This window comes from Mesoplodon bidens, assembly GCF_964165515.1.
Source record: "Mesoplodon bidens genome assembly, chromosome: 19".
Taxonomy (NCBI): Eukaryota; Metazoa; Chordata; class Mammalia; order Artiodactyla; family Ziphiidae; genus Mesoplodon; species Mesoplodon bidens.
In genome coordinates, this window is record NC_138179.1 from 48,312,059 (window position 1) to 48,330,733 (window position 18,675).

The 18,675-nt window shown below is 50.4% G+C and overlaps 1 protein-coding gene across 1 annotated transcript; it reads right to left on the reverse strand.

Annotated features, from left to right (window-relative positions):
• Window positions 1-16,625: 16,625 nt before the first annotated feature.
• On the reverse strand, window positions 16,626-18,675 carry SPPL2C (signal peptide peptidase like 2C; the record flags this gene model as incomplete). Its single annotated transcript, XM_081218931.1, is given in 5 exon segments — window positions 16,626-16,739; window positions 16,743-16,948; window positions 16,951-17,386; window positions 17,390-18,021; window positions 18,024-18,675. Coding segments are annotated over 5 exon segments (2,040 nt in total).

Consider the following 18,675-nt stretch of genomic DNA (forward strand, 5'->3'; position numbering starts at 1 on the left):
CGGGTTTCCACATGGCCAGCCCTCCAGTCTGTCCACCCTGGACCTCAAACCTCCCTCGGGCTTGCCCTCCTTATCGCTGGCACCCTGACCCTCCCCTGAATTTCCCGAAATGATTCCCCTTGTTGGAGATCAGTTCCCCGGATCTGCTTCCTTTCAATCTGTCCACCTTTTTTGTTACTGATCAAGGTGAATTATTTCCTTAGCAGATATGCTGAAAACAGGCTAACTCAATTGTAATACGGTAGTGCAAGGTTTTGGGGGGTTTTGGTTTTTTGTTTTAACAAGGAGCATTCGAATCTATTATTCATCTGTGACCCAAGAATAAAATCTTAAATTAGATGAAGATTCAAATGGCACTTATCACATTACAGAGCATCTTCACATATACAGTTATTTTTACCTGTGAAACACTGTTATTTTACAGTGAAACACTGTTAAACTGTAAAAAGAGCTTGAGATCTGAATTTCTAAATGCCTGCTGGAGATTCTCACCTGGATAACACTGCCTCAGGCTGAAACTGACCAGAGGCTTTCATTCTCTCAGTCAGCCAGCATCTAGGTTTTGTCCTTAGCTTGGTCTTCCCAACATCTAATTTAAGCCCTGGCAGTGGGAGGTTTTAAGTGTATGAGGGCTTGGAGACAGCCATCTTGTCCTAAGATGGGAATTTGCCTTAAAGCTTTAATTTTCATAGCTCATATATTTTTTTCAAAGCAGTATTGTATGTTACAGATTAATACAAAAGCAGGTAATTAAAGATGCTTTATTCACAGGGGTTTAATTAATGTATTATTGGGAGCACTGAGTGGATGATGGAGATGGGGGCCAGTTTCTTAAGCTCTGAGTCTCTAGAATTGACCTTTTGTTGTTCCAACTGCCACCATCCTAAAGACCCTTATCTTGGTTCTCGATATGTAGTGACCTTACTGGTGTCCCTTCTCTGTTTCTTTCTATATCAGCTCATCCTGCCTAAAGGCTTCTAACTTCTCCCTAAGTGAAATTAAAGTCCTTAGCCTTAAACTTCTCTTCATCTGCACCTCCCGCCCGCCCCCCCCCCACCAGCCCATCATCTGAGCCTCTGTCCTTTCCAGTTTTCTCTCTTATCTACTCTATGGCCAACTGAGCTTGTTTGACTGGAACTGTTGCTCTACTCTGGGGTTTTCCTTTGCCTACAAAGTTCTTGCTCTTTCTTCACCAATATCCTACCTAACTTTCGAAACCTAGCTCAAATTTTACCAAAACCTCCCCTAATCATTCCAACTGGAAGGCATATTTACAACCAGGCAGAGTATTTGCACAGCCTGAAGTGTATTTGTTCTGCTTAATTGTCTGCTAGGCAAGGTGCTTTGATGAGACACCTACAGTCCTCTCTCAAAGCCAACGTAGGGGAATATCAATATAATTGTAAGGTCGGATCTTAACAAACGGCATCGCGAAACAGAGGAAAGCTTCAAGTGAGCTTTATTAGGGGGCGCTCCCGGGCAAGGTTCACTGGTCCGAGAGAAACGGGCCAGAGAAGTCGCACCCCGGCGAGGGTTGGGCAAGATTTTATAGGGGAAGAAGGGAAAGGGGTGTGGTGAATCTGGGAGGACGCAGGGTATTCCTTATTTGGTGGTCTCTTCGGGTATCGTGGCAATATCTGGTGCGGGTTACATCGGTCTTGGGACCGCTAGTCCCGCCCCTCGAAAGGCGGGAAGGCTGGGCCGGGTGGAAGGTCCCAGGTCAGTTCCTGGAACTGGGTGGTCCGGAGAGTTTCGGTCTGATGCAACCTGTGAATCTGATTGCATTCCCCTGCCTCGGGCCAGTTGGCCTTCCAATAATATAGATAGATTAGAAAGTGAGTATTAACATTACAGACAAATGCTTTACTATGCAAAAGGAACCATATCCAGATTCCCCTAAATGTCAGTTCCCCTGATGCGTTTGAAATGTAAGTTGATTTACAGGCAAATTTGTAAACACCTCAATTACATAAAAGGAGGCAGATCCATGCCTTAGTTTCTCTGGACTTACCTCTCGCTAATTATCTCTTAGGCCCAAATTTTCCTTTCTGTCTTTGTATTTCCTGAATGCCTCTTACCCACCTCTCCTTCCCTCCATTATCCTGCTGAGAACATTGCCCCTTGTCTAGGTTTTCTGGATTCCAGCAAGAAGCAGGACAAACTGCAGACGAGGGTTTCAGTTACACATGACTCAACAGTGTAGCTCTATTGTCAAAAAAGCGAAGGTCATCCTGGGGCCCAGAAATAGGGACAAGGCATAACAGATCCATGAGATCAGCCTCTCCTTATATTTGGCTTTGCCCAGACACTCTGGATCTGCCTGCCTAGGAGAGTGTCAGGTAATTTGGGGAGTTTTCAAAGGGGAGCCCCAAATACAGAACTTGAAATCAAGTTAAATATTAACTTTCACTTAAACTATACCATCACTGGCAAAATCCCACTCTATTGAAGATGTAGTCAGAATTCTAAAAGTGGGATGTAATGTACAACATGATGACTAAATCCTAAAAGTTCTCATTACAGGGAAAAAAATTTTTTGTAGCAATATGAGGTGATGGATATTAACTGAACTTATTGTTGCAGCTATTTCACAATATACATCTGCAAGCCATTATGCTGTACACTTTAAACTTATACAGTGCGGTATGTCAATTATATCTTAATAAAACTGAAAAAAGTAAGAATTCTAAAAGTTACCAAAATATTGAGACCTGAGTCACATCTCATGAGCTATAGTCTGGCATTTGTACTTTATTTTTTACAAGCTGTTCTTTTCCGATACCCCCTCCTCCTGTTCTTTAAGACTTAGCTCCCATACACCCTCCTCAGCAGGCCTCCCCTGAGACCTGCCTTTTAGGGCCGGGTGTTACCCGGGGAGGCCCACTTACCACACTGGGAGGGGGGTGATCGCTTGTGTACCTGTCTATCCCATCTGAGTGTGACGCCCTGGAAGGCCTGAACTGTATTTTATTCACCTTACTGCATAACACAGTACTTGACACACAGTAGGTGCTTCATAAACAGCTGATGAGAGGCCTGTAGACTGGATGGATAAAAGAAGAACTGGGTGAAACATTTCTGAGAAACAGTTTCAGACTGTGGGATACAGCAGAGCCTGAGAGCTCAACTGGCAATCCAGAGAAGTGTTGATGTGGCTAGAAAGCAACAGAACAGGTACAAACCTAAGACAAATAAAAGATATGCATAAACCCTCTTTAGGGGACCTGGAGTGGGCCATTCAGCTTGTCTCTCCCAGCTTCCAAAAAGTCCTGAATCATTGTTTAGATGGAACAGCCTTTTATTAAATACCTCTCACTCCCATTCAACCGCACTGTAAAGCTTGATTGGATTCTGAGATGGACCAGGAGGAAATGTGGATGGCAAGGAGCAAGCGGGCATCTCTTTCTTTTTCTCCTCTCGCCCCTGTCTTTTTTTTTTTTTTTTTTTTTTTACGGTACGCGGGCCTCTCACTGCTGTGGCCTCTCCCGTTGCGGAGCACAGGCTCCGGACGCGCAGGCTCAGCGGCCATGGCTCACGGGCCCAGCCGCTCCATGGCATGTGGGATCTTCCTGGACCAGGGCACGAACCCGTGTCCCCTGCATTGGCAGGCGGACTCTCAACCACTGCACCACCAGGGAAGCCCTCGCCCCTGTCTTTTGATTACAGCTGAACAAGAGTCAAGAGGCCAGTAAAAGACCAGCAAATCTAATAATCCTGTGATTATGATTTTTTAAAGCTCACAGGCAGATTCAAGCTGAATTGAAATTGTTCAATTTCTTTTGTCATTAGCAAGGAAACAGCAGAGTCACACACACACACACACACACACACACACACACACACACAATTCCCTCCCATTCTTGGTACATTGCTCTTTTCTCTGTGTACTTTGCATGCTATTTATCTAAACTTCTCCAAAAACCATTCAGTAACCTGCCCACCTCTTCTTATTCCTTGGATCGCAGATGACTTTTTAGTGCAGAGTCAGCGCTGGAACTGCCTTTTGGTGGTTTCAGGACCTCCACTGCCTCTCCCCTCTCCTCCTGTTTGCCCAGCCACCCCACTGGCTGTCAGCCCTCCACGTTCTTTGGTCCCTTTATCAGCCCCCTCCTGTCACATGAACTGTGTCACCGTGCAGCTGAAATCCTCACTCCACTGTTTCTTTGGGGAGAGGGTGAGGCTGTGACTGGAAAAGTATTAGAATGAAAAACTCCAGCACCCCAGCCCTAGAGCCTTAGAAAGCTCTGAATAGACTTTAGAAATCGTCCTGTTCGAGCCTCTCATCTTACAGATAGGGAAGCATAGGCCCAAAGAGGGAAGCCCTGAGTGATTAATGGCAGAGCTGGGTTTAAAATCAGGCCCTCCATTTCCCAGTCCAGGGTTTGTTCCTCTGCAGCACAACTGGAATTGTACTCTCTGCAAACTTGAAAATTTTATTAAAACAGGGTCTCTACTGGGGGAGATTTTGCCTCCAGGGACATTTGACACCGTCTGGAGACATTTTTGGTTGCCCTCACTGCTGGGAAGGAGTGCTAACAAGTGTTTGGAGAGTCAAGGCCACTTGTAAGCACTTATCAGGAGTGGGATCTGGTCACCGCCCCATGCAGGGCCCAGCTGCAGCCCATCTAATGGATGCTTCCATGTGGCTTCATCAATGGGAACCACAACCTCCCAGCTAATCCAACATGCAGGGGCCGAACTCAAGGCAGACTTTTGCTTGTTTTGGTTTGGGGATTTGTTTTTGTTTTGTGTTTTCAGAATGTGAATTTTGCATTACTCTAATACAGGGCTTCTCAACCATGGCAACCATGGGACAATGAACTTGTCCCATGATCCTAGGTGGGCTCAGGAGTGAGGTGTGAGACCTGGCCTCAGATTTATGTGCCTGGAAGAACTCTAGACAACAAGTTTTGTTGTGGGGCCTGTCCTGTGCGTTGTAGGACATGTAGCAGCATCCCTGGCCTCTACGCAGTAGATATCAGTAGCACCTCTATGACTTTTTTTCCTCCATGGAAGAACCCGTCAATTTTTTTAAATTGAAATATAAGAGGGAAGAGATATGGGGATATATGTTTATGTATAGCTGATTCACTTTGTTATAAAGCAGAAACTAACACACCATTGTAAAGCAGTGGTACTCCAATAAAGATGTTAAAAAACAAAGAAATATAACTCATGTACCATAAAATTAGGTGAAAATTTTCTATGACTTTGGTTGTCTTTATTCCTTAGTTCCATCCAGGCCTTGCTCATAATTGGTACTTAAATGTTTGACCAGTTGATTCGGCACTGGGCTCTCCTTAGAGAGGCTTTTCCCTGGACACGGTATGGAGGTGGGGTTCTTGTGAGTGGTGTGTGTATATGCTGAGGTCTGGTGAGCACACAGGGCAATGGACCTACTGATGTGCAGGGTCACGTGACTAGTTCAATGAGTTGTGATGGGTGTCACTTCCAGGCTGGAGCATTTGATTGCTTGTGTGAGTCCCTCCAGAGTTCTCTCCGTCCACTGAGGTGAGTGGAGGCATAGGTAAGATGGAGCCTCCTTCAGGTAGGGCCCCTGAGTGATTACCATAAACTGCAAGCTCCTTCCTGATCCTCATGGGACATGTAACATGAGAGGAAAGCAAACTTCTGTCAAACCATTGAGATTCGGGTATCCTTTGTTATTGCACCATAATCTAGCTTATCCTGACTGTTACAAGGGCATACACAGAAATCAACCCATATTCAAAGAAACCATCCCATTCAAACCAGCCAGTGGAGTCCATTCAAATGCCAAGATAATCTGGGGTTAAAAAAAAAAAAGTTCATGAAGTTAATTAACATTTTATTGAGTTAAAAACGCCAGCAAGCTAAAAAAAGAAACGGCTTGTTTGTGTTATGTTTCAGTTGTTTACAAATTCAAGAGGGTGAAACAGAGCGTGAGCACAGTGTGTGCCCTTTTTCTTGCTCTGTGTGATGTGGGGGACCGGCTATTACAAAGTCACAGAGGGGCTTTTGTGTCCAACAACAGCATCTCAGGGCCCATGTGCTTTGCATATTCATCCACAATAACTACTTTCTTCTTGTAAGTTCAGGCCAATGACTTTGGGTTTGGGGTGTGGAATCAAAATTATGAACAGTCTAGAGAAGAAACATTTTACCAGACATGATAACAATAGGGGTGCATGTCTCTTTAAGGAAGACAAATGTGAATATTCAAACTAGATAAACCAGAAAGAGTGACCAATGACTAAAGCAACTCTTTTACAAAGAAGTCTTCTGTCCTAATTCCCTTGGTGCCCTGAAGTGTTTGCTTCTAGATCCCCAGATTCCAGAAGTGGAGGTAAACGGCAAAGAAATGTGAAGCTAAGATTCATTACCATTTGACAAAAAAGATAAAACATTTTGTAGATAAATGCACAAAAGAGAAAAATTCAATTTAATATTCATGTAGTTAAAAAAAAACCCTATGGCTTAAACTTTAAGCCTTAAAAAAAAAAAAAAAGTCATACCTGTCCAGGATAAGTTTTCATTACTACATTTTTTCTTAAATAGTTTGCAAACATCACATGGAAACCCTGAGTGTTGATTAATTATTAGGATTCCTTATTGCCAATGTTACTAACTAGCTCCGCGGCATGTGGGAATCCTCCCGGACCAGGGCATGAACCCGTGTCCCCTGCATCGGCAGGCAGACTCTCAACCACCACGCCACCAGGGAAGCCCCGGACTGTTTGTCTTTTTATAATGATTTGCAGAGGCTCTTTATTTAAGAACGCTTCTAAGATCACACAGCTGATTAGTGAAATGAAAACTCAGGTCTATTGATTGCCTATTTCCACTACAAACACCCTGTCCTCAGTTCTCCTGCCTCTCAATTGCTTCCTTTCTCTCCTGGTCCATGCTCTGTGGTCCCCAGCTGGGAGACCATGTTCTTATCAGCATCTCTCAGAGAATCAAGTGGGGCCAGGGCTGCTCGCTTGTACCTCATTTCACTCATCATCGCTGGGCTAATGACATTAGAGGCCATCTGGGATGGACCTTTTCTGGACAGCAGCTTGCTTTCTGGAAATTCTCATCTCCCTCTGAGGCAGGCTGCAGAGAAAGTTGGCTGCCGAGGTCCAAGAATGTGCCATTGGCTGATTGTCCCTTCTTTAATTGCTGTCCTGGCAATCATAAAACCTCCTGCCCTGGCAGAATGGAAACTGCAGAAGGAGGGAGTGTGCATCTTGGTATCGCTGGGGCCCCTGCAATTCCCAGAACACCGCCCAGGGCTCTCCAAGCCCCCTCTAGGCCACTCCCTCATTCTCCAGCAACAGCTCCGGAAATTGACGGGAGATGGCAGGCCGGGGTGGGCACTGCCGTGGGCGGGGGTGCAAAGGTGGCGCCCTTCCTGGCTGCTCTGCTTCCACCCAACCATCAGTTCCTTGAGGAGGGGGGCTGTGTCTTGATATTCTTCTCCCTCTGGCTCTAAAATGGGGCTAAACAGAAATCTTGTCACTTGTAGTTACTCTAGATAAGGAAGGAGATGGGGTGGAGACACCCTTTGTCCCTAGTCTGGTCCCAAATGTTTGGCAGGGCCAGTGGTGTGGTGTGTTGAACGGTGCCCCCCTCCCCAAATATATGTCCACCCAGAATCTGTGATTGTGACCTAATTAGGAAAAAGGGTCTTTGAGGATGCAATTTTTTTTTTTTTTTGGCTGTGTTGGGTCTTCATTTCTGTGCGACGGCTTTCTCTAGTTGCGGCAAGCAGGGGCCACTCTTCATCGTGAAGAGTGAGTATTCCCAAAGATAAAACTAAGCATCTGGAAAGTAAACCAGTGACGGGAAGGGACATGCTCACAAACACAATGAATAATCGCTGTGCTATGTGTGGGAAGGGACACCTGTGGGCCTACAAGAACAAGCACTGGGGGCACCAGAGGACAAAATGGGGAGTCCCCCTCACCTAGCAATGGTCCATGCCCTGGGGGTCTTGAAACACAGAATCGTTATTCACAATAAGGTCACTTATTCAAGGTGACCTGATTCTATGGGGTGGGGTAAGCACCAGGGCATGGACCCTTCAAGCATTAAGGATGTTTAGTATTCGTGTTATAATTCAGATTCTGACAACCCTTTGTATTATCTGACCCTGCTCTTCTCGCTGTCCTTTTCCAGCCTCAGCAGATTGGACCAAGAGTAGATGTTGAATCAAGGGCCTATGGGCTCACCAGCAACCAATGAAAAGACCCTGACCACATAGAGTAAATCTAAGCCCAGCCGAGTCCCTCTCTTGAGAATCAGAATGGTGTCTGAATAGAGACCGTTGCCCACTAGTGGTGGTCCCTGGGCAGAGACCACGATGCAGAGTTGGGACCAGTGCCACGATGAGACAAGAGCAAAAATGAGCGTGCAGAGGCAGCTGGCTCGGGAGGGGAAGAGAGGAAGTGGATGCACAGAGCCTGTCCAGCCTGGAGAGGCAGAGGATGCCTTTGCTTTCTGACAGCTCTCGAATTCCCAATTCCCATGAGCCCCATCTGGGCTGTTTGCCCTGGTGCTCTGAGAAACCCCGTGTCCTTCCAATAAGCTCCTCTTTTTGCTTGAGATACTTTGAACGGGTTCCTGTTCCTTGAAGCCAAAGGGCCTGAATTAATCAGAATGTACGAATCTATGCCCTCATCCACCCGCTCCTGAAGGTGAAACCCTCTGAGGCAGGAACTACATCCCGGGTAATGTTTGTGTCCAGGACCTTGGACAGGGCCCTGCACAGGGGTGCTGGAGAGTGTGGCGTGAATCTCTGGATACAATGTGCATAGGTATTAGGGGAAGGTGCAAGAGGACATTCCAAGTGAGTGGGAGGCGAGCAGAGGCACAGAGCTGGGCGAGCCTGTGTGGAGGGCTACACACACAGGGTGGCTGGGGGATATAGCAGGCAAGCTTGGCTGTAGGGAAGGCTGATCACGGACTGCCTTAAACACCAAGCCGAGGAGCTGGGCTTGGTTTGACAGGCAGTGGGGAGGCATCCAAGGTCTTTCAGCCAGAAGGACACGACCAAGAATAGTTGTGTTCTTTTTTTTTCTCAAGGATCCTAATGACCTCTCACCCACAGGTGAGAGGTGACACCTTGAAATAAGCCTGTAAAAATGGGAAGGAGAAAATAGATCCCAGAGGTTTTCCTAGCATAGAATCACCAGGAAATTGCGACTGGTTGGACACCGTGCTAAGCCCGGGAATGGAGAGTATTTTGTTAATAAACCAGAGTGTGGAAATAAAAGTCCAACCCCACTGTTAAGTAGAGACATGCAGATTGAAAGTGATATTGTTTTTCATCAGAGCAAATTGGAAAAGATCCTGGTGAAAGTGTGGTAAAATGGTTACTTCCATGTTTTACAGCACACGCAGAGGATAAATTGACACACACACAATTTGGAAAGTAATTTAGCAAAATGCATTACCATCTTTAAAGATTTTCATACCCCTAGTTTCCCAGAAGTACAACTACTAGATCTATCTTACAGAAATCTCCTAAAACATGTAAAGTAATTTACTGCCAAAGATAGTCCTCACGGTGCTGTAGGAAACAGATCAAACATCCAATAAAGAGAATGTGAAGTCTATGAAGTTATATCTGCTATGGAATAAATACATAGCCCATTCCAAATAAAGGTTCAAAGGGTACATAGAATATTCATAGCAGAATACCAATGTATATATCCATTTTGATAGTAACTATGTAAATGAAACACACAAATAAAAACCTGTGAATGGGGAAAAAATGACTGCATGGAAATATACCAAAGTTGAACAGGAATTGTGCTTTTTCCCTACTTTTCTGTGCTCTCCACTTTTTCTCCAAAGCACAATAAAATCACGATAAAAAGAAATCCCTGGAGCCTGATAAAGCAGCTAGAAATGGGAAACACTCACTGGCTATTGCAGTGGAGACCCCCAACTCCTGTCTCTCCTTCACTGACTCCAGGTGCCCCGCTCTCCCCAGCGGGAAGGACCAGGTGTGTTGCTGTGGGGCTGTGTCTTTGCCTCGTCTGCTCTGTGAGACATTTAATTCTCAAGCACAGCGCTAGGCACTCAGGCAGCTTGTGTCAGGGTTACCTGCTGACCAGTGTGCTAGTTTCCTGTGGCAGCTGTAACAAATTACCACAATCTCGGTGGATTAAAACAACAGACATTCATTCTCTCACAGTTCTGGAGGCCAAAAGTCTGAAATCAGGACTACTGACCTGAAAACAAGAGGTCGGCAGGCCAGTGCTCCTTCTGGAGGCTCCCCGGGAGAATCTGTTCTTTGCCCCTTTCAGCTCCTGGGGGCTGCCGGCAATCCTTGGCTGGTGGCCACATCACTCTCAGCTCTGCTTCCATCTTCACATTGCCTTCTCCTCCTCTGTGTGTGTAATCCTCCTCTTATAAGAACACTTGTGATTACATGTAGGACCTACTTGGATAATACAAGATAGATTCCCTACCTCAAGATCCTTAACAATCACCCCCGCCAAGTCGTCTTTTTCTTCTTCCATATAAGGTAACATTCACAGGTTCCAGAGATTAGGACGTGACTATCTTTTGGAGGGAACGCTATTCAATTTATCGCAACCAGCTTTAAGAATTAAGGGATGTGGGGCTTCCCTGGTGGCACAGTGGTTGAGAGTCCACCTGCCGATTCAGGGGACACGGGTTCGTGCCCCGGTCCGGGAGGATCCCACATGCCGCGGAGCGGCTGGGCCCGTGAGCCATGGCCACTGAGCCTGCGCGTCCAGAGCCTGTGCTCCGCAACGGGAGAGGCCACAACAGTGAGAGGCCCGTGTACCGCAAAAAAAAAAAAAAAAAAAAAAAAAGAATTAAGTGATGTGGGTTGAGACCAGACCCACCCCTGGCTCACACTCTTGTGACTATAGCAGGGGATGGCAGGGAAGACAATCTGGGCTGTGATGGGTGAGGATTCGCAGGAGGGCTGCCTCTCCTGCCCAGGTTCACTTCATTGTCTGGGTCGGAACTGCAGGCAATGGCCAGGCTTTGCCCAGCATGATTTATGAGGGGCTGAGGATTTTGCCCAGAGAAGTTCTTCGCTCTCTGTATCCAAGAGCCTCCTGCTTTAAGAAAACCAAGAATGTGGTGGGAAATTGGGACCTTGTGAAACAATCCCTGAAAGGCAAGCAGTTGCATTCCAGAAAGAGTTTCCTGTTTGTGAAGGGTTCTTGGGTTCGTTTCCAGGTTCTTAGTTACCTTTGCCTTGTCAGGGGCTTGCTGTGTGACCTCGGGCAGGTGTCAGCGTCTTGCTGTGTGACCTCGGGCAGGCAGCTCTTGCCCTCGGTCCTCAGTTATGGAGAGTTCTGAAAGGTCCCTGGAGGCTCTGCCAACGCCCTCACTCAGACCTCATACACCGTCCTCCCCCTAGTCTTTTGCACCGTTCAAGTCCTTAAGAGGCTGGGGAAGCCACTTAAAGGCATTTCTCAGAACTACTCCTCCCAATGTCAGCAGCCCAGGGTTCTCCCAGTGGAGTCTCAGTTTCCCTTTCCAGCTTCCCCTTCCTGGGGTCTCTCTGAGACTGTGTTCCATAATTCTAGGTGGGCTCAGAGGTGAGATGGGAGACCTGGACTCAGACTCATGTGGCTGGAAGAACTCTAGCCAAGAGTCCTAGAGGCTGAAGAGTGAGTATTCCCAAAGATAAAACTAAGCATCTGGAAAGTAAACCAGTGACGGGCAGGGACGTGCTCACAAACGCAATGAATAATCGCTGTGCTGTGTGTGGGAAGGGGCATCTGTGGGCCTACAAGAACAAGTACTGGGGGCACCGGAGGACAAAATGGGGAGTCCCCCTCACCTAGCAATGGTCCACGCCCTGGGGGTCTTGAAACACAGAATTCGTTATTCACAATAAGGTCACTTATTCAAGGTGACCTGATTTTATGGGGGTGGGGTAAGCACCAGGGCATGGACCCTTCAAGCATTAAGGATGTTTAGTGATGCTGCATTGGGGCTACTTCATTTCATAAAATATCAAAATACTCTCAGACCCTTCTCCAGGACACCTCCGCTTCCTCACAGCCAGCTTCTAAAGAGTTAACCTTGGGCCCAGTAGGGACTCCAGAACTTTGCTGATGGGTAGTTTATTATACATTTTTTGAATATCACCCCTGACTATAATTATTCCAAAGTTCCCTGATGGAATGCCCCTGGCCCTTGGAGTGTGAGCCGTCCTGCTCTTACATTACTGACCAGGAGATGGCAGGACAGGAGCGCACAAAGTTCAGCGTTGCAGGAAAAAAGGCACAAAACCTTCCGCGTTTCAGTCTAACAGAGGAGGGATTCCTCTTCTGGTTATGTGGTGGTGCCCTTGTTCACCGCCAGGCACCCACCCTCACACCGCACCTCACTGGGCATGGCCGGACATCCTAACCCTTGGAAGGGAGGAGGATGACACCTCCTCTGGTAGCTCAACCAGGAAGAATTGTAAGCTGATTGGGGAAAGATGGCATTTGGAGGTGTGACACGTGCTGTCCTGGAAATTTTGCTCTGAAACCTGGGCATCAGGTAATGAGATAACATGTATATCTAGCCTATCATTAGTGCTTAGCATGTGTTAGCTGTGTGAACACATACCTCACCTCATTTAATCCTTTCTCCAAACCCACTGTGTAAACCTTTGCAGCCCATTTTACAGATGAGGATATCAAGACACAGAGGGGTGGCTTCAGTTGTCCAGCAGCACACGGCAAGTGAATAGTAATGCTGGACTTTGAATCCAAGTCTCAGTGACTCAGAGTTCAGCTGTGTCCTCCTGTGCTAGCTGAAGAGATGCTTGATGGTGAATCACAAACCTTCCACACACAATTACTTCTTAAAGAGAAGAGAGGGCTGAACCTCCTGAGGGGCACAAGGCAAAGGAATGGGTAGACCCTGGGTTTTCCTGGAGGAGGCATATTTTGCAGATCGGGGTGTGCAGAGAGGAACGGTGTTGAGGATGGGAACTGATGCCAGCTGCTGGGCTGGGAGGCAGAAGACCAGAGTTGTGTTCTATGTATGCTGTCCCATTGCTGTGTGATGTTGGGCAGCTCCTGACACTCTCTGGGCTTTCCTTTCCTCATCTGTGGGATAGAACATCTCTTGGGTCCTTGCTGGTTCTCACTATCAAGGGAAGCCAAAAGCTCTGGTACCAAACTTCTCATCAACTAGAAAAAAACTAGGCTGTGACTATTCAGCTCATGGGGTTCTTGCTGGGATTAAATGAAGCCATGGAGAAAAATGCCAGGCAGCCTGAACACAGCGCAGCCCCAGAGCTGGGACTGGGCCACCTGGAGCCCTGGGCACGGCTCAGGAGTTCATTCCTGCCCTGGTCCCATCTTATTTTTTTTGGGGGGGGGTTGGGGAGGGGGGTTTAGCTGCACTGCGCAGCTTGTGGGATCTTAGGTCCCTGACCAGAGATTCCACTGAACTGCCAGGGAATTCCCCACCTCCCCATCTTAGGTTTCACCTGTCACAGGTTGGGCTCTGCAGATGTTGAGATGGGGTTCGAAGTGCAAAAGCAGCAGAGGAGGGAACAGGTGAGGGCAGGGGAGCCATCAGACCAGGGTGCAGATGCCTGCCACCGTCTCTGCTAGCCCAGGGGGAGGTGGTCAGGCCCTGGTCCCACTGTACTGCTCTGTCATTAGCTACCTGAGGGTGCAGTACAGATGTGTGTGCATGTCTACTTGCACGTACCTGTGTGTGTGTGTGTGTGTGTGTGTACATGCACATGTGCAGTACTCTGTGTCCCTCTGGCACTCAGATGGGGGTTGCCAACTCTGGGCACCTCTGACAGGTGACAGCCACCTGGATTCGGCCCAGTCCCTGGGAAGCAGACTGGCAAAGGGAAGCACAGCCCGCAGCTAAGAGAGGATCCTGGCTCTGGAGTCAGGGCAGGAGCAGGGGATGCTGGGCCATCAGAGAAGAGCAGCAACAGTAGTGCTACAAGACGTCGGGAGCTCAGGCTCGGCTCCTTACCCGGATGGTTTAATACGTGCCAGAGCCCCCAAGGAAGGCAGTATCATTTCCCCCATTTTACAGACAACATAGTCTCTGAATGTTAGCCCCTGTTGGGTAGAAGTGTGAGCACAGAGTTGGATTCATTCTTCCCTGAATCTGTTTGGACACGGCGGGGGGTGGGATGGGGAGGGCTTCCCTCCTCAGACCAGCATCGCCCTGTCCAGGGGGCTCCAGTCCAGCGTCCTCAGAGCCACATCGGCTGCAAGTTCCTGGGAGAGCAGAGCTCCCTTGCCCCCCAGTCTAGGCGGTGAGGGGGACCGAGAGGCCTCAGCTCTGTCCAGCCCTCCCCCCTGGGCCTGGCAGAGGGGTATAGCCCACCCCTTGGTGGGCCCAGTGACGCAGGTCAGCAGTGGGGAGGCTGCCCTGGCTGGAGGTGAGCCAGGGCCTGTGGAGGCCCCTCTGTCCAGGCCAGATGGTCGCTGGCTCCAGCAGAAGGGGCTGCCAAGCCCTCCGGTCAGTGTCCTGGCCCGGGTTCCTCCCTCCGCCCTCGTCCAGACCCGGCCTTCAGATGCTGCTTGCCGAGGGGGCTGAGCTTCGTCCCCAGTGAGTGGGACTTTCTTTGAGATGCGCTTTACCTGGCCCCCTTCCTCCCCACCCCCAGGGCACAGCCAGAACCCTCAGAGTCTCATCTCCACACTGACCAAGGCCCTGCAGTACCCCAGGGAGGCAGCCTGGGGTGTTCGCTCATGGTGTCCAGGCTGGAGCAACTCATTCATGCATTCATCCATTACAACCAGCTTTAAGAATTAAGTGAGGTGGGTTGAGACCAGACCTACCCTTGCCTCACACTCTTGTGGCTGCAGCAGGGGATGGTCTGGAAGGCAGTGGTGGGTGAGGATTCCCAGGAGGGCTGCCTCTCTTGCCCAGGTTCACTTCATTGTCTGGGTCAGACCTCCAGGCAGTGGCCAGGCTTTGCCCAGAATTCATTGGTTCATTTATTCCATTCATTCATTCAATGATTCATTCATTCATTCGTTCCTCCAACAAATATAACTCAAGCACCTGCTACATACCAGGCCCCGTTCTACACAGATGAACAAGACAGAGGGTTCCCTGCCCTCACCAAGCTGACGTGACTGGGGGAGACGAGAAAACTAATGAACCGGGTATAGGGTGATGTGATTGAGGCCAGGGGATGCTTTAGGAAGGGTCCTCAAAGTAGGCTTCCATGAGGAGGGGGCATTTGAGCTGGGGCTGGACGGACAAGAAACTGGCCAGACCCGATTCTGGGGGTAGGAGTGGAGAGTTGCAGATAGAGGACCCAGCACGTGTGAAGGTCCTGGAGGCAGAGGGAAGATGTGTGTGATGGGGACTGGTGTGTGCTCGCTGATGGTGGGAAGAGCAGGAATGCTGGGTGGAGGGCAGGAGGGGAGGAAGCTGGGGCCAGAACCCAAAGGCTTGTAGGAGTTGGATGTGATTCTTTCAGCTCCTTTCACAAAGGGGAGTAATAGACACAGAGCTAACATTCATATCGATCTCCCTACATGCATTGCGTCAGTCCTCGTATATAAGCCAATGCGGTCACACCTCCCCCAAACCCCCACAGTAGGTCCTATTATTATCCCATTCTGCAGGTGAGAAAACTGAGGCACTAAGAGGTTAAATCACTTGTTTAATGACACAGGACAGGTCAGTGGTGGAGCTGGAATTTCCACTAGGCTGCTGGTTCCAGAACTCGGACCACGGTACCACACTGCCCCTCCCACATAGCCTCCTCCGGAAGCCTTCCCTCACCCCACAGTTTGTTTGCTCTGCTTAAGCAACATATAAACACACCATAAAACGAAAGGAACTGTGGAGTCTTCAAGAGGTCATTTTGTTCATGCCCCTGCCTCCAGGCGGACATGGTATAAGTCCCATTTTGAAGATGAGGCTCCTGAACTTCAAAGGGATTAAGAGATTGGGCCATCATCCAGGGTCAGGGAAGGAAGCACGGGAACTAGAGTCGTGGTCTCCTAAATTCTTCCACTCCGGCCCCAACCTCTCCATCCCCATTTTGAGATGATTCTCAAGTTGTTTCTTGTCTGTTCTCCATCCCTCACCCTTCCCCCAGCTGGACAGCAGTCTCCCTCTGTGCCCACCACAGGGTGGTGTACACAGTAGGCACATACTTGATGTCCGTGGATGCAGCAGGTGGATGACAGCAGGCACATGCTGGGCGTGGTGTTGCTGTCCAGGATGCCTAGAGCAGGGATGCTTAGCAGGAAGGGTGGTAGTGAGCTGACACTTGAAGGCTGCTTAGAAATGCTCCAATGAGAGAGGGAGCTGGGCTGTAGTATATCTGTCTGGGATGGGAAGGGTATCTCAGCCAGAGAGAAAAGCACGTGCAAAGAGAGAGAGAGAGAAGGCGGTGTGATCAAGGGAGAGTAATTGTTCAATTGGACCTGAGCCTGAGAAAAAGATGGGCAGTGAGGCCGGAGGTGAGCCGCAGGGGGAGATGGGGCCTGTCCTAAGGACCCTCCAGTCTCTGCATGGACTTATTCCGTGGTTGCTGCTTTCTTACAGTCCTAACAAACAAAGAGGCTCCACTGGGCAGATATGGAATATCTTTAATGCTCCGATTTCTTTTTGCCACACATGGCTTTGCTCTGCAATAGTCTAGAGGCACAAGTCCCAGGGCCCCCGGTTCACAAGGGAGCCTGGGCCGACATGCTCTTCTTTACCTTCAGGCCCTTCTTCTTGTGGAGCCCCGTCCAGGGCAGGCCAGCATCGTGGGCCTGGGTCTGGGCGTGGCCCAGCTCCTAGGGCGGTTGCATGAGTGGCATCAGTGGTGTCAGCATGGCCACTGACATCAGTGACGTCAGCTCCTCTGAGGCCCCAGGGTGGGTACAGGGCAGCTCATCAGCCTCCAGGTTGGCATCATTCCAGCCCTCAGAGCTGTCACTGTGGCCTTCAGGACTGGTGGCTTCATCCTCAGATATGGTGACAATCTCAGCCGTGTCCTTCCCAAGGTCGCTAAGTTCCCTGCCAGGTGCTCAGTGGCCCCCTCAAGCTCGCTGGCTCTGTGGACATCTGCTACATGCTTCTGCTTCTGCTCAGAGCCGACAGAAGGGGCACCGTGGAGCCCTGGCACCAGCCAGGTGGGGGTCTTGGCTCTGCCCTGGCCAGTCCAGAAGAGGGTGAGCTCTTGGCGGCAGGCAGCCACAGCCAGGCTGGTGAGCAGGGTGCTGGACACCAGGTAGAGCGGGGCGGGCTGGCACATCTGCATGAGTGTCATGGCAACAAAGGTGACCAGCAGGCCCACAGCATAGGCCACGGTGCAGGCCACGAAGTAGACCTGCCGCGAGCGGATATGCACGTCAAAGCGGTGACAGTAGGCCACCAAGAAGCCGGGGACCACGATGTCAACGAAGCCAAGGATGGAGAAGGGCTGGTCACACAGGGTCAATTACGAGAAGCTCAGCCGGGGCACCTTGAGCACCACGGGCAGCCTCTCGTGGCTCAAGGAGTCTGCCAGGCCCGAGGCTACCTCCACCATGATGCTCTCGCCGGTCCTGGTGAGCAGGGGTGTGACGAAGACAAAGCAGACACCAAAGGCCGGCGGGGCCAGCAAGAAGGAGGCATAGCTCTTGAGGGTGGGGAGGCGCACACGCCGCAGGACGAAAAGGCAGTAGGCCACACCCAGCATGTCCTGCAGGAGCCACGCCCAGCGGTCCTCGCTGCGGTAGGCGACCCAGAGGACCGTCACCACCACGCACAGGCCGGCCAGCAGCAGCAGGGGCAGCTGCAGACAGGCCCGGTGGCCGGGCAGGAGCCACCGGTATTGCTGCAGGGGCAGGTGGTGCACCACGGGCACCAGGCAGCTGTAGAGGCCGGTGCTGGCTTCCAGGCCGAAGACGGCGATCACGACATAGACAAAGCAGTCATAGGAGAAGGAGAGCAGCAGCACGATGGAGGCGGACATGGTGACCACTGCGGCCGTCATGGCCAGCGTCAAGTCCACTGTTGCGTCTTCTTCTTCGTGCCCCTGTTGGGCTGCCACCGCTTCCTGCTGATCGTGACCGCCAGGACCCCTCCCCCTTGGGCCAGGTGCCGCTGCAGCCAGTCAGCCTCGGTCACTCCAGCCCAGTAGCCGCCCACAGCCACGGTGCCTACAGCCAGGATGAAGATGACCACTACGTTGTAGTCAAGGACGGGCTCTGGGGATGCATACAAGGCCACGTGGACCCCGGCGCCGCCGTGGGTGTAGCTGAGGATGTGGAGCATGTCGGTGTAGTGGAGCACGGCCACGGGGATGGTGAGGTCTGGCAGGGGCTTGTGGCGGTCCTGGGTCGCCGGGGTGCTGTCTGAGCACTGTTGGTCGCTGACCTGGCTCACGACAAGCAGCCCGTGGGCTCCTCGGGCCTGAGCCAGCCAGCCTTTGACGTAGAAGCTGCAGTTACCCCTCATGACCATGGCGGTGGTCTGGCGGAGGGGCCGCTGGCCGGGGGAGCCGGGGTGGGCCTGGTGGGAGGAGTCCTCGCCTGGGCACCAGGGTGCCTGGGTGCCATCGTGCAGGGGCAGGAGTGGGGCGTGGTGCAGGTCCCGGGGCAGGGTGACATAGTCGGAGCGGAACAGGACGCAGTAGTCCTTGGTCCAGTTGTCCGACACCACGTGGACCACAGCATACTCCCCCTGGGCCATGGTGCTGGCGAAGAGGAAGAGGAAGAGAAAGAGGAGGAAGCCCAGGCACGCCAT